Raw genomic sequence first — 16,202 nt, forward strand, 5'->3', positions numbered from 1 at the left:
GGACGAATGAATCCAGTTGGTAGCAGGGAGTAGTGGAAGCGATGGGGAGGGGCTGGGATGGGAGTTGGGAATGGGAAGGGAGGTTATTTGAAATTGGAGAACTCAATGTTGAGTCCTCCAGGCTGTAGGAAGATGCATTGTGTCAATGGAGGAGGCCAAAGGTGGTCATGTCAGAAAGGGGGTGGTTGGGGCAATTGAAATGGGCAGTGAGAGGGAGGTCCGGTCAGCCCCTGTGGGCCCAGCTGAGATGCTTGGCGAGCCGTTCCCTAAGTTTACGTTTGGTCTCCCTGATGTTGAGAAGACCACATCGGGAGCACCTGATGCAGTAAACTAAGTTGGAAGAGAGGCAGGTGAACCTCTGTCTCACCTGGATGGATTGTTTGGGGCCCTGGATGGAGGTAAGGGGGCTAGTGTACCTAGTGGAAAAGATGTAAAACCTGCTGGTACACCACCCCCATTTAATTTAGCCAAGAATCTTCTCTTAGGACCTAAATTTCATAAGAATGGTGTCAAAAGGTATTTTACCTCATTTGAGATGGCAACTAGACAGAAGGACTGCCTAAAAGAAATTTGGACCTTCATGTTTTGACAGGTACAAATAATGACTCTACTCCTCTAACAAACTGGTGTACAATCTGTAGAGTATGAAATTGGCTCAGATGTTCAGAACATATATATCAAAACAAACCCCAATGAAAGACAGCTGAAACAAAATGGTCAAGGCACTCACCTTTTTAATGAAAATGTTGACAGGCAAAACCTATTCATTAATGGTATGAAGGAGAGGAAGTTATCACAAGAAAAGTTTATAAAGTCACATTTTGATTTGAAACATACAAGTACATTATCAAACAACTGAACATTTATTTTTTAATTATAAATTCTGGAAAATGCTTCAAATTTGCTGTATTAATTCCTCCCTATTTGTTTGACTAAATACCTCCCCCATAGTCAAGCTCTTGGTTTTCCAAGACGAAAGCTAACAAGCAATAAGTTAGAATCATTGAATCATAGAATCCCTACAGTGTGGAAACAGGCCTTTCAGAATTGTCTACTTCTTTCATTTAAGGCAATTAATGCCCCTTCACCCCTCAAAGTGTCCTCACAGTAGCTTGGATGAGACACAGAGCTCCACAAACTAAAAGACCAAAGTGTTAGTGTGAAATCAAAAACTCATGTCCCCAAATGACCTTCAGAAATCATAGTTTAAATAGTCAGATTATAGCTTTTATTAAAAATCTCATCAAATGCCCTTTTAATTTTCTGACTTCTATATAATCTTGAAGTCTCTCCTCACAATTGCCAATGTATTCACTCCTTAGGTTAGGAGTGTGTTATATTTTATGCAAAGAATTCATACGGTCCTGTAGGTACTGCAGAGCCGGGATGGGTGGATACTTCTGAGGTCCATTACAGCATGTGACCATCACATCATTGTCTGGACCAACAAAGAAAGCCAATGACTGTCTAGGTCTGCACATCTTGTCTTCAGACTTTGGAAGGACGACTCGGTGAACCTATAACAAAAGAGTAAACACTTACCCAAGTTAAATTTTGTGTTGTGAAGCAGAATTAAAGCAGAATTGCTGTCTTATTAGCAACTTTAACCAAACCAGGAATGGGGAAATGCAGCTGCTGACCAACCAAAGATTAAGTACACAGCTTCTGTTAAGCTAAACAGCAAAGGAGTTCACTAATTTGCAAGCAACTTATGTCTTTGTGGTACTTTGATTATCTTTCTCTTTCTCATTTTTAAAATTTCAGTAATCTAATTTGCTCACAAAATATGTTTGTCTACACATATAGTCACTGAAGCTTTTCTTTGCTGCGCAATAGCATATAAAGAAACAAAGCAACACTGGACTTTGACTCTGTCCAGCACAGAAACCAAAGGCATTGCTTACTTGTACAAACACCATTTCTACACTGTACCTGCTGCCCTGTCACCTGTTGGAAGCTTATTTTGTTGACTCACTCCACATTTGTACAAAGTTGCAACAGCATTAGCCATTTGGTACTACAGGACTCATACTTATGACTATCCAGCAACTGCTTCCAATTGCAGAATCTTACCAAATGTCAGTAACTGTCTTGCAGATTTGTGGCTGTTGTGTATGGTGAGTACCTGACATATTGAGAACTGCCAAGGAAATATGCTGTTCGATATGATCCACTAACCTTTAGGGCATAGAATCAACATACCAGCTGTAAAATTCATATACCTGCTACAACTTACTGGAGGATACTGCTGGATATTGAACCCCACTTTTTATGGACCAGGTGAAACCCCTCAAAGCATTTCAAGAAGGTAGCCCAGAACTAAACTTGCTAGTTGTTTTCAGCATAGATAAGCGTAAAGTGGATATTCCAGGAGTCACGCAGTTGGTCAACCCACTGAGTTTTAAACAAAACATAATTTACTTACAAGATTACCAAATGAAACATAAACAAAAGACAAGAGAATACAGGATAACTTAACCTATCCAAAAACCGAACAGATTATTGCAACCTAATGCTGCTATTCCCAATACCTGCAACAATCCCCATAAACACCCCTTGGCACTAATGGTAAATTCAAACACAGGGCCTTACAGGAGAGAAGTCCAAGAGAGATCAGCAGAGATCTGCTTTTTTGGGTCCAGCAGCCTTTTCAACACTCCTGCTAAAAACGAAACCAAACCAGAGAAAAACTGATCTGGGAGAACTGTATTTCATTGTACAAGTGTTTTTTTTCCAAAAACTTGAAAGCCAGTTACTTGAGACAGTATCTTCTTAGCTAAAACCCTGCAAGTTAGACTTTTCAGAGTCTGTGTCTTTAACGATCTCTCTAAGACAAACGAGGACAATATAATCTTGTTAAAGGAGCAGCTTTGTCATACCTCCCCCTTTAAAAATATAAACCATCAATATCCAAAGATGCCTTCATTTTTAAAACTCCTTAATCTTAAACTGTAAGTACTCCACAACACATATACATATTACATTGACTATAAACGTGCAAATATGCACAAAGAGATTCCGTTTCAGTCCACTGTACACCTGCCACCGAACGCCTCCCTTTCTCATTTGAGGTTTGACAATGCATTGGCAATCATGTTTTCTCGACCTGCCACATGCACAATTGTCAAACTGAATGGCTAGAACAACAAGTTCCATCTAAACAGTCTTGCATTTTTGTCCTTAAGTTTCTCTACAAACTTCAATGGGTTATGATCAATGTACATAGTGACTGTCGTATCCACGGGTCTGGATACCGTGGTTTCAGTTACCCGTGGTTACCACAACCCGAAAATTTTGCATGGAACGTTCCAGAACCAGGGACCAGGGGGGCTGCCAGGAGGTAAATTTCAAATTTAAATGAATGGGTTCACTACTATCTGTGATTTTGGGCAACCACGGTAGGTGTTGAAACATATCCCCCGTGGGTACTGGGGGCCAACTGTATATGATTGTCACAGATACATTTCTGATAACATAAATATTGAAATGGTAAAATGCCAACACCAAACTTAAAATCTCCTTCTCAACTGTCGGATATTTCTGCTGATAAATGTTCAACTTCCCAGAGAAGTACCCAATAGGTCTTTCTGTTTTCTCATTGTCTTCTTGCAAGAGCACAGCACCGACACCCACATCACTTGCATCGATATCCACCTTAAATGGCTTTGCGTAATTAGGTGCAACTAATAGTGGGGTAGTGGTTAACACAGCTTTCTTGCTGTCAAATGTCTTCTGACTGTCCGCTGTCCACTGAAACTTCTTGCAGTTCTTTAGCAATTCAGTGAGTGGAGCAGCCACACTGCTGAAATTTGGTATGAATGTTTGATAAAACCCATTCAATCCTAGGAAACATAATACTGCTCTTTTTGGGCAAAAGTGAGGACTGCAGATGCTGGAAATTAGAGTCTAGATTAGAGTTATGCTGGAAAAGCACAGCAGGTCAGGCAGCATCCCAGGAGCAGGAATATCGACATTTCAGGGAAAGTCCTGCTCCTCGGATGCTGTCTGACCTGCTGTGTTTTTCCTGCACCACTCTAATCTAGTACAGCTCTTTTTGTCAATGGTATGGGAAACTCCCCAGTTATCTTTATTTTTGCATCCGTGGGGCCATTTGTCCATGTCCAATAATATGACCCAGGAAGGTGACTTGGACTTTGGCAAATTCACATTTAGCCAGGTTTATCTCCCAGCCTGCCTTCCAAAGTCTATCGAACAAGTTGGAAATGTTCCTGCCATGCATGATTAAAAATCACCAGGTCATCGATATATATGACATAGTTGGGTAATCAGGCAATGACCTCATTGGTTAGTCTCTGAAATATGGTTGGTGCATTTTTCATATTAAATAGCATGACCTCAAACTGATACAGTCTATTTGGCATAACAAAAGTTGAAATTGCCTTTACTCTTTCTGACAACGGCACCTGCCAGTATTCTCTGAACAAGTCCAACTTGGAAATATAAGTTGCATGTCTCACGTTTCAACACAGTCTTCCAAATGTGAAATGGGATATGCATCAGCGTTTGGAACTGCATAGCCCACACATTACCATTAGGTACTATCTGGTTTTGTCACCATTGCTATGGGTGAGCTCTGGTCACTATAACTCACTTTGATTATGTCTTCTTGGAGCATGTGTTCAATCTCTTTTCGAACCTGTACCAACTTTAGAGGGTTATGCCTATAAGGATGTTGCTTAATCGGAACAGAATCTCCTATATCTACATCATGTATAATTAGATTAGTACTTCCCAGCTTAGTTCTTCATATCTCCCCATGTGATAGTGATAACTCTCTCAGGTCATTTCAATTTTCTTCTGGACGGTAACTCAATAATTTATCCCAATTTTTCATAACTTTTAATTTACTTTGAGGAATGTCTGATTCAGAAACCTCTGAACTTGGTTCTTCACACTGTGTTGTAACCAATAATACATTCTCCTTTTGCTTTCCTTCCCTGTCAAAATACATTTTGAGCATATTCACATGATGCATTCTGTGAGATTTCTTTCAGTCTGGAGTCCTTATCAAATAGTTCACCTCACTCAACCCCCTTTCAACTTGATAAGTACCACTAAACCTTGCTTTTAAAGGTTCACCTATCACTGGAAGTAGCACTAACACCTTATCCCCGAAAGCAAAATCGCAAGTTTTTGATTTCTTGTCTGCTTCCTGTTTCATTGTATGCTGTGACATATTTAAATGTTGTCTAGCCAACTCCCCAGCTCCATTTAATTGTTCCTGAAAATTTGATGCGTAGGCCAAATATGTGGTCTCTGAATTTTGACTTATCAATTTCCCCTTAATCAATTTTAGTGGTGCTCTCACTTCATGCCTAAAAACTAATTCAAATGGACTGAATTTGGTAGATTCATTTTGGTGCATCTCTGATTGCAAAAGGTACAGAGAAATTTCCCTTATCCCAATCATCTGGATAGTCTTGACTATAAGTCTGCAACATGGTCTTTAATGTCTGATGCCACCTTTCTAGCACTCACTGTGACTGTGGATGGTGTGCAGCAGATTTGAATTGCTTTATTTCTAACCTATCCATAACTTTCTTGAATAATTCCAATGTGACTTTTGACCCTTGATCAGATTGTATTCTGTGGGTAGTCCTTTTCGAGTGAAAAATTTGAGTAATTCCTCAACAATACTTTTAGCTGTGATATTGAAAAATGGAATGGCTGCTGGAGATCTAGTTGACACATCCATTATTGTTAACAAATACTGAATCCCTCATTTTGTTTTAGGTAGGGGTCCTATGCAATCAATTAAGAATTTTGCAAAAGGTTCCTCAAATGCAGGAAAAGGTATAAAGGAACAGGTTTTATTACTGCTTGTGGTTTTCCAATTACCTGATGAGTGACATGCCTGGCAAAATTCAACAACATCCTTGGGTAGTGCAGGCCAGTAAACATATTTTTGTATTTTAGCTTGAGTTTTTCTCACTCCTAAATGACCCCCTAGTGGTAGCTCATGTCCACTCACAACACCTCCCTTCTATAACTCACTGGCAATACGACTTAATGAACTTCTGCCCATTTCTCATCTGCCTGAATATGTGATGGTCTCCATTAAGATATTTTTAAGATAATAACATTCAGGGATACATTCAGATTCTTTCCCTGTGTACGCGTTTTCATACAATTGCATTAAATTTTCATCTTTCTGCTGTAGCTCAGTTAATTTATCTAAGCTAAAGACATCTGCCATGTCATCTATCTGCTCCTGGTTTGTGTCAAACAACTGATCAAAAGACTCTCCACTAATTCCACTTCAACTTGCTTTTCTGTTTTCTTTGATCTCTTCTGCTCTAACTGATGCCTTTGTGATCTCGTTACCACACAGTCAGGAAAAATCTCAGGATATGTGTCCTGCAATATTTCATTGGCCTGAATTACCACTGGCTTTTCTCCCACAGTAGGCAGCACTCCTACCTATGAACCAGTTACATTATTAGCAAGGACAAAGTGTGTCCCTGGAGCTGAGAGTTTGTCCAGTACTCCTACCATGACTTCTCCACTTTTCACTGAACACTCTAATCTCACTTTATATAATTAAATGCTTCTTGTCCCACTGTGAATTCCTGTTACCAGCATCTTTTCTGGCAGTAGTCCATGGTGTTGTTACTAAATTGGTCAAGTTACTTAGTTCATAGGTTCAAATGAATACTACTTCACAAAATAACGGCTGGAGTTTAGATTGCCAGGACAGACTGCTGCAGGACAGATATTATGTCTTTGCTGAGTGGAAAATTGGTGAATAGGCTAACATAATCAGATGAACATGCAGGCACTGCATTAGTATTAATGCACAAAGTCTACATAGTCTTTGCAAAAGTATAAGTAGAAAACTTGTTAAAGATTGGTTGCAGCATTTCACTCAAATACTTGACCAATTCATTTTGCGGAGAACTGGTCATCGCTAAGAGTGCAAAGTGACGCAACTCCTGTGTATCTTGGACATATGGATGCAATGAGCCATGGGTCTGAATCCCCTTATGTGTAAGACCACAAGATATAGGAGCACAGGTAGGCCATTTGGCCCATCGAGTCTGCTGTACCACTCAATGAGATCATGACTGATCTGATCATCTTCAATTCTATCTTCTGCAGTCAACATTTTTATAGGCCTGGAAGAAAGGGTTTTGGAAGAAGCCAGATTACGTTTGAAAGGTAGGAACTGGCCAAATGTTGATTGGGAGAAGCCATTTCTGGGTAAATCTATAATGGGGCAGTTTTTTCTTCGGGGGCAGAGGTGGCGTTCAAATGGAATTAGCAAGAGTACAGGCTTAACATGTTCCCCTTCAGAATAAAACATGGCAGCAACAAGTGCAGATATCCCTGATGTCTAGTCATTTTCAGGACGGGATAAGAAGGAAAAGAAGCTTTTGAGAGGTACAAAGGAGCCAAATCAACAGAATTTAGAAAGTGTAGATGGGAACATAAGAAAGAAATCAGAAAAGCACAGCGGGACATGAAAGACATTTGCAGATGAGATTAGGGAGAATCCTACATTATTCTAGAAGTATATCAAGGGGAAGAGAATAATGAGGGAAAGATTAGGCCACCCAAGAAACTAAGACAACAATCTTTGTGTGGAGTTGAAGGACATTGGTAGGGTGGTAAATGAGTATTTCATATCTGTCTTCACTTTGGAGAAACAGGAAGTAGGTAAGGAATTCGTAGGAGGAATTTTGATGTTCTTGAGCAGTTTGATATCAAGAGTGAGAAGGTATGAAGGTTTCCGTGGACTTAAAAGTAAACAAATCTCCAGGTTTAGATGAGTTGAATCCCAGATTGCTGGGATTCCTCTTTTGCCACAGAGAAGGTGCCAAAAGATGGGAGGGGGAGTTGAAGTGGTCGGCCACAGGGCGATGGGATTGGTTGGTGCAGGTCTCCCGGAGATGTTCTCTGGAGCGCGTTGCGAGCAGGCATCCTGTCTCCCCAATGTAGAGGAGACCACATCAAGAGCAACAGATACAGTATTGTTATCTTGTCAGGTCCATGCCCACCCTCCACTCTTGGCATTTTCTCCTGCCACTGCAGTAACTGCAAAACGTGCACCCACACCTCCCCTCTCGTCTCCGTCCAAGCCCTCAAAGGAGCCTTCCACATCCATCAAAGTTTCACCTGCACTTCCACCCATGTCATTTACTGTATCCGTTGCTCACGATGCGGTCTGCTTTTCACTGGGGAGACTGGACACCTTCTCATAGAGCGTTTCAGAGAACATCTCCAGGCCACTCACACCAACCAACCCCACCGTCCCATGGCTGAACACTTCAACTCCCCCTCCCACTCTGCCGAGGATATGCCAGCCCTGGGCTTCCTCCATTGCCACTCCCTTACCACCCGATAAGGAGGAATGCCTCATCTTCGGCCTTGGGACCCTCCAACCCCATGGTATCAATGTGGATTTCACCAGTTTCCTCATTTCCCCTCCCCCCACCTTATCCCAGTTCCAATCTTTCAATTCAGCACCGCCCTCATGACCTGTCCCACCTGTCCACCTTGCTTCCCACCTCTCCGCTCCACCCTCCCCTCCGACCTATCACCATTACTCCCACCTCCATCCACCTATTGCACTCTCAGCTATCCTTCCCCCAGCCCCATTGCCCTTCCATTTATCTCTCCACCCCCGAGTCTCCCAGCCTCATTCCTGATGAAGGCTATTTCTCTGAAATGTTGGTTTTCCTGCTCCTCGGATGCTGCCTGACCTGCTGTGCTTTTCCAGTACCACACTCTCGACTGTTAAAGATAAAAGCACATGCAATTCAGGAAAAACTGGCAAGTTGGATCCAACACTGAATGCAGAAGGCTGCTGTGCCTGGAGATTAGCATCCAGTGGCGTACCACAGGGGTTAGTGCTCAGAAACTTATTGTTCGTGATATACATAAAGTACACAAGAAAATATGGCTTTGGGCGATAATATGTATGTTTGCAATTGACAAGATGTTGGGCTGGGTAGTTAACAGTGATGAAGAGGTCTTATGTTACTGGACATTATAGATGGATTCATCAGAGAGGCTTAACATTAGACAGGACTGGGAAGCTCAGGAACAGTGGGATCTTAGGGTACTTCTCCAGAGATTTCTGAAGACAGCAGGGCAGGTTCAATGGGTAGTTACGCAGGCATATGGGACATTTGCCATTATCAGTCATGATGTAGATTGCGAATGAGGAGCTTATGTTGGAACTGTACAAAAATTTGATTCATTTGCAGATCGAGTATGCGCACAGTTCTATTCACCACACTATAAGAAGGATGTGATTTCACTGGACGGGGTATAGACAAGTTGCACCAATATGTTGCTTGGGATGGAGCAGTTTAACTATGAAGAGCGTCTAAATAAACTCATTATTTTTGAAGCCAAGAAGCTTGAGAGGAGCCCTGAGTGAGATATTTAAGATTATGAGGAGCATGGACAGATTTGGTTGATAAGAGCGACAAAAAAACTGCAGCTGCTGGAATCCAAGATAGACAAGCAGGAGGCAGGAAGAACACAGCAAGCCAGGTAGCATCAGGAGGTGGAGAAGTCGATGTTTCAGGTGTAACCCTTGTTCAGGAGATTTGGTTGATGGCAACTGTTCTCCCTATCTGAGGGGTCAATAACAATGAGACAATACTTCTTAAGGTGAAAGGCAGGAAGTTTAGAGGGAACTTGAGGAAAATGGTTTCCACCAGAGGGTGGTGGGAATCTGGAATACACTACCTGGGAGGATAGTTGATATGAGAGACCTCATCCATTTCAAAAGCACTTGGATGGGCTCTTGAAATATCATAACATTCAAGGGCAGGGCCTAAGTGCTGGAAATTGGGGTTAGGGTAAATTCAGAGTGGTCTTTTGTTGGCATAGGAGGCAATAGGCTGTACAGCATTCTTGGTCCTGTATGATTTTAGGAATCTCAAATTCTCAACACTCAGCCATTACCCAGCAACTTATGTAGTTGTATAAGTACAAAAAACACTTATTTTGCTTGCTTTCGAGTAAGGCTGTCTCGTCATGCCAGGGAGAGGCCCACTGAATATAATTGCAAGACTAAAGTACTCCAACAAAAGTTGTAACATCTTCAATTATAGAAACATATTTTTCTGTATTTGTTAAAAACATGTTTTTTTTAAGGTAATCAAGTTTTGAAATATTTATGGACTTCCATTTAAATGTGTTAATGAATTTATAAATTATCCACAGAGGAATTGAGTCTCCCAAAGGTTTCATCTGTACATGTCCATCAAAGATGATAAAAAAACCATAATCCAAATGCATGTCTAAATAGCAAATGACTGAACTTTACGAAAATGAGTAACATCTCACCGTTGATAATAATTTGTCAGATGTCCACCTCTGCAGAAGATCAGCAATGTTGATGAGAACGGTATTTTGGATGTAGGGAGCAGCAATGAATTGGCCAGACCTGTGCATAACCTAAAATACAGAAAACCAGTGTAAACCAGTGAAACACTAATGTTTCTTAACCAAATCCCAAGCATTCTACTTTTCCTTCACAATTTATCACGTCTCTTGAAGATGCCAACTTACTGAGAGCCCTCTAGATACTTCCTCAAAGTGGCAATCTTACAGGCATCAGAACTTAAGTGAGTGCATGTTCAGGAATTGTCTGAAAATATTCAATACTCAGTTTAGTTCAGTCATGATCTAACATACACATTTATGTAGTTTCTACACAGGTAACTAGATATGATCAAGGGCAGCAAGCATTGTCTTTTTTCATCCAATGTTACAAGCTTAAATTCTACACAGGCTTATGACCATTTAATCAGCTATCTCCGCATAGACTAGGAATAGAGTTGGAGTTCTTCCTGGTCTCTTCTATTCACCTATTCACAGCACTTAGCTGCTTCTACCATATTAGTATCTGCTTTTTCTAAGCAAGTTCAGTACAAACAGAAAACAAAAGTGACTGCATTATTGTTTGACATATGATGTGCTCACAAAGAATTATTTACAAAAATGGAATTTTGAATCTGAGGAATATTTGATCAATAGAATAAATGCAAAGACAATTGTAATGAAGAAGTTATCCATGTGTGACCATAAGGTTTAATAAGATGCTTTAATACCTTATCTCATGAATGGAAACAATTAAATCTGAAATCACATTGCAATTATTTAAATTTACCTCTAGCCCTTCATTCTTATCTTAGAAGAGTAAAGTGAATGTTCCAAAATCGGAATGCTCTCCACATCGAATCTGATGATCCTTCACAGAGGAATTCTGTACTGATGGATAATATAGAGCTCGAAGCGTTGTAAAATTTTGATTGCCTTTAAGGAATTTCAAAATAGTTTATCATGAGCATGATAAATCAATTATTTATTTATTCTTTTTTTTACATTTTTCTCAATATCAGGCAAAAGAATTTGTGAAGGACAAACTCTGTGCTGTGTTGTATAACTATTTGATTTCTAACATTTAAGAGAAAATGTTAAAAAAATGCATAATTAAATCTTTTAATTTACATGTTACAGCTGCAAATGGAAAATAAATTCTATCCTTTCAAATAGGTCAGTTCACATTTTAATGTTTGTGCTCACTCAATGCTCATACATAGTGGTAGTCATACCACCACACAAGCATATTTACTCATAAATGAAATGCCACTGTCTTATATGTCAAACCCTCATTTGTTTTGTGGCAATCACAACACAGGCTCATTTTCAGTAACTAACTACTCCCAATTGCGATAAAAATTGTCCGTGAATATTCAATTTCTATCATCTGAGGTTATAACCAGTCACCTTACATTGTCTAAAATGATACTTTTTTTTCAAAAAAGGAAACTTGGATGTAAGGTGACTGTGTTTTGCATTTGAACATAGAAACTTCCTAGACTTGCAATAATGTGGAATAAACAAGACCATTCTGCACTGAAATTATCATTTTAGCAAATCATTTAGCAATTTTATCAAATTTCTGAACATAACCAGCTAAATCAGTCTTAAGAAATCTGCACCTCCTGTGTTAATTCACATTTGTATGAGAAGTTGTAAACCTTGAATATGTACGTTGCCTGCAACTGTTCAGTTGCGAAGACAATGGAACCATTCTTGGGAATTCTCCACCTACATTTCAGGATTTGCTTAGCAAAGCAGGAGAGAGAGAAAAGAAAAACTGAATTTGCAACAACAAGAACTGGCAATCTCTTTCTGTCCCCTGCTTTGTTCCTTGCCTTTCCAAAGCCAATACTCAGTGAAGAAACAAATTGCGGAAACAACCATTAACCAAGGATTCAAGATACCTAAAACTTCACCACTGTTGAGGAAACAAGTCAAAACTTCAATAACTGTGACTCAAGTTACAATCTGACACTTCATGGACCCGGAACAATTAGTGTCATAGAGCCATAGAGATTATTTATTCTTCTGATGTGTATCAGTCTCAATCTTTTTTTTTAAAACATATTGTCTGTGTTTGTTGCTGAGATCTTTTTAACAGGATTTCAGGTTTAGTAAGTAATAAAATCCCTCTTTCCCTCACCGCAGGAATGGGCTCATTCAGTTTGATTGACCTAACTACATTTTTCATTGATGTGGGAGAAAGCTACACACTAAATGGCAATGGAAATGTATGTTCCAACCAACAAAGTGGGATCAAAGAGAGAAGATTTGGGGGGGATTCAAGATGGCAGCGATCTAACAGATCTGCCTTGCTGGACTCGACACCACAATCCAGGCAAAGTGGTGCTTTCACCCTCCCATACTAGTCATTTTCATAAAAATTGACAGTGTAAAGTCCCCAGAGTTTCTAAATATCACTTTTAGTGTTCAGGGAAGATGACTAAAGGAAAGGGATTGCATTTATCGTAACGTGGAGGGCACTCCCCTGCAGCAATGGATGTGCTCGTTGTTGCAGCGCCAATTCTGTGGAGGCACCTTTGAACTTAACTGACCAGCAGAGTTTGGTCTCTGAGTTCGTCAAACTCCCAGGGAGGATTGAATCAGCACTGAAGGTGTCCCGGACCAGGCAGGAACCAATCTCAGCCATGCGACAAAAGCATGAGCAGGTGAGCTAACATCTCAGGCAGTGCATGGAGGAAGTGGAACAGCCTGGTCCTAGCTTGATTTTAATGTTATAGAGACAAGAAAATGGCTATGGAAGCTTCCAGAATGCTGGGGAAAGATCCACAGGTCCTGATCGCCAACGGGTCAAAAATCATGTTTTTTTCAGGACTTTTCTGGGGCTGCATTCTGAAAAAGAAAATCTTATGATGAAGTGAAGAAGAGGCTGAGAAACTTGAACATTCTATATTCTGTACCCAGCAGAGTTGCGCTTCAGCCATGGGGGGCCCATGTAGAATTTTGATTCAACGAGAAGGCAAAGGATATCCTAGACACTATAAAATAGACTGGTTGGTCAAATACTATGGACAATAGTGTTTCCTTTGTTAGAGTCATAGAGATGTCCAGCATGGAAACAGACCCTTCGGTCCAACCCGTCCATGCTGACCAGATATCCCAACCCAATCTAGTCCCACCTGCCAGAATCCGGCCCATATCCCTCCAAACCCTTCCTATTCATATACCCATCCAAATGCCTCTTAAATGTTGCAATTGTATCAGCCTCCACAACATCCTCTGGCAGCTTATTCCATACACGTACCACCCTCTGCATGAAAACATTGCCCCTTAGGTCTCTTTTATATCTTTCACCTCTCACCCTAAACCTATGCCCTTTAGTTCTGGACTCCCCGACCCCAGGGAAAAGATTTTGTCTATTTATCCTATCCATGCCCCTCATAATTTTGTAAACCGCTATAAGGTCACCCCTCAGCCTCCAACGCTCCAGGGAAAACAGCCTGTTCAGCTTCTCCCTATAGCTCAAATCCTCCAACCCTGGCAACATCCTTGTAAATCTTTTCTGAACCCTTTCAAGTTTCACAACATCTTTCCGATAGGAAGGAGACCAAAATTGCACACAGTATTCCAACACTGGCCTAACCAATGTCCTGTACAGCCGCAACATGACTTCCCAACTCCTATACTCAATACTCTGACCAATAAAGGAAAGTATACCAAACACCTTCTTCACTATCCTATCTACCTGAGACTCCATATTCTCTCTGTTGTTTACTTTGTGTGCCTGGCTTTGTTGCTGTAATATGTCAGGTTGTTTCTTCATTCTCTTTCTTGTTATTTTTACTAGTCCCTGTTGGTTTTTTTTGGTTAAGGTGGTCATTTCCTTTATTGACAACAAGCGGGGTTGATGTATGGGTGGGATGGGTTGGCTGCCTACTTTCAATTTCTATGTGTATGAGATGTATGTTTCTTTGTTTCTGTTTTGCCTGGGTTTGGGTCTCGGCTTCAGCTGGAATGAGCCATGGAGGTGTTAGTGAGAAGGGTGAGTGACACATGTAGGCATGGGATACATTTTCAGTTATTTGTCTTTTGTTTATTTTAGGAATAGTTATTAGAATTTTTGCTTTAGCATTGTTTGTATATTTTAGATTTTATGAATCTTTTCTTGTCTCCACTCGGTGCATTATGAGTGGGTTCTTTCTCTTGGGAGGTCATGGGCTGCTTTAGATGGCTATGGCTAGTTGCTCATTTAGGTGATGCACCTGGAACATAAAGGGGAATCACTCACCAGTTAAAGGAAAGAAAATGTTCTCAAGTGTCAGAACAGTGAGGGTCAATATTGCTCTGCTACAAGAAACTCACTTAGATGATAAGGAGCATCTAAAGTTACAGCAGGGAGAGTTCAGCCGGGTATTCTTCTTGTCTTTTAATTCCAAACGTAGAGGAGTGGCTACTAATACAGAAGAATCAACCATTCCAGTTGATAGACCAAATTAAGGAGGAGCATGGGCAATTTGTGATCCTCAAAATCCTAATACGTGGGCAGGAATATGGCAATTTATATGTTTACTGCCTCCCAGCACACCCCTCAAGTTTTTAACTGATGCACTTTCCAGGCTGATGGCCCTTGGAGAGTGCTACATGATTATAGGGGGAGTCTTTGACCGTCTTATCTCGAGGTGGATAGGATGCCAAGAGGTCTTTTGGGTATCTCCCCACAATCCAAACAGTTAGTGGACCTATGTGGGAGTTGGGGTTGGTGAATGTGTGGAGATGTCTTCACCTAAGGGAAGGGATTTTACTTTCTTCTCCAACCCGCACAAGTGTCACACAAGGATCGATATATTTTTTGGCCCCCGCCGACTTTTTTGGATTCGCTACTAACCTGTAACATTGGGAATATAAGGTAAAAACAATGACTGCAGATGCTGGAAAGCAGATTCTGGATTAGTGGTGCTGGAAGAGCACAGCAGTTCAGACAGCATCCAAGGAGCAGTAAAATCGATGTTTCGGGCAAAAGCCCTTCATCAGGAATAAAGGCAGTGAGCCTGAAGCGTGGAGAGATAAGCTAGAGGAGGGTGGGGGTGGGGAGAGAGTAGCATAGAGTACAATGGGTGAGTAGGGGAGGAGATGAAGATGATAGGTCAAGGAGGAGAGGGTGGAGTGGATAGGTGGAAAAGAAGATAGGCAGGTCGGACAAGTCTGGACAAGTCAAGGAGACAGTTACTGAGCTGGAAGTTTGAAACTAGGATAAGGTGGGGGAAGGGGAAATGAGGAAGCTGTTGAAGTCCACATTTATGCCCTGGGGTTGAAGTGTTCTGAGGCGGAGAGGCGTTCTTCCTCCAGGCGTCTGGTGGTGAGGGTAGCCATTTCAGACCATGCAGCTGTGAATTTAGAGATTACAATCAGGGTAGTGGGACAGACACGTGGCATTGGCGTATGGATCCTTCTCTTTTGAAAGGCAGTAAGTTCATTGAGTATTTCACAAGGGAGTTTAAGACCTTCTGGGATATTAATTTGGGTATGGCCAGTAACTCATCAGAGCTCTGGGAGACTGCCAAGGCTTATTCAAGGGGTAAATTATCTCATATTCAGCAACCCAGAAGAGATAGCGGGGAGAGCAACGGCATATACTTGAGGCCCAGTTGAAGGCAGCCAAGACAGCACATTTTGACAGACCCTCTGTGAGTAGGTTACAGTGGATTACAGATCTTCAGGCTGATCTGAACTCCGTGCTCACCCAGGCAGCTAAGACAGAGATCTCCTTCATGAAGCAAACACTATTTGAGCACGGTGTTAGCCAGTTAGATACTTGGCATTTCTGGCCAGGAAGATGAGCGCTCCTCAACCTATCATGTCCTTTAGAGAGGATGCTG

The 16,202-nt window shown here is 41.2% G+C and overlaps 1 protein-coding gene across 1 annotated transcript in view; it reads right to left on the bottom strand.

Annotated features, from left to right (window-relative positions):
* Positions 1-669: 669 nt before the first annotated feature.
* The window catches only part of LOC140493368 (uncharacterized), a 30,644-nt gene continuing 15,111 nt past the window's right edge, over positions 670-16,202 (bottom strand). Inside the window, 3 exon segments of the mRNA XM_072591766.1 lie at positions 670-1,517; positions 10,324-10,434; positions 11,150-11,295. Coding sequence (XP_072447867.1) covers positions 1,335-1,517; positions 10,324-10,434; positions 11,150-11,295 — 440 coding nt within the window. The 3' untranslated portion in view covers positions 670-1,334.

Source organism: Chiloscyllium punctatum, chromosome 22, assembly GCF_047496795.1.
Source record: "Chiloscyllium punctatum isolate Juve2018m chromosome 22, sChiPun1.3, whole genome shotgun sequence".
Taxonomy (NCBI): domain Eukaryota; kingdom Metazoa; phylum Chordata; class Chondrichthyes; order Orectolobiformes; family Hemiscylliidae; genus Chiloscyllium; species Chiloscyllium punctatum.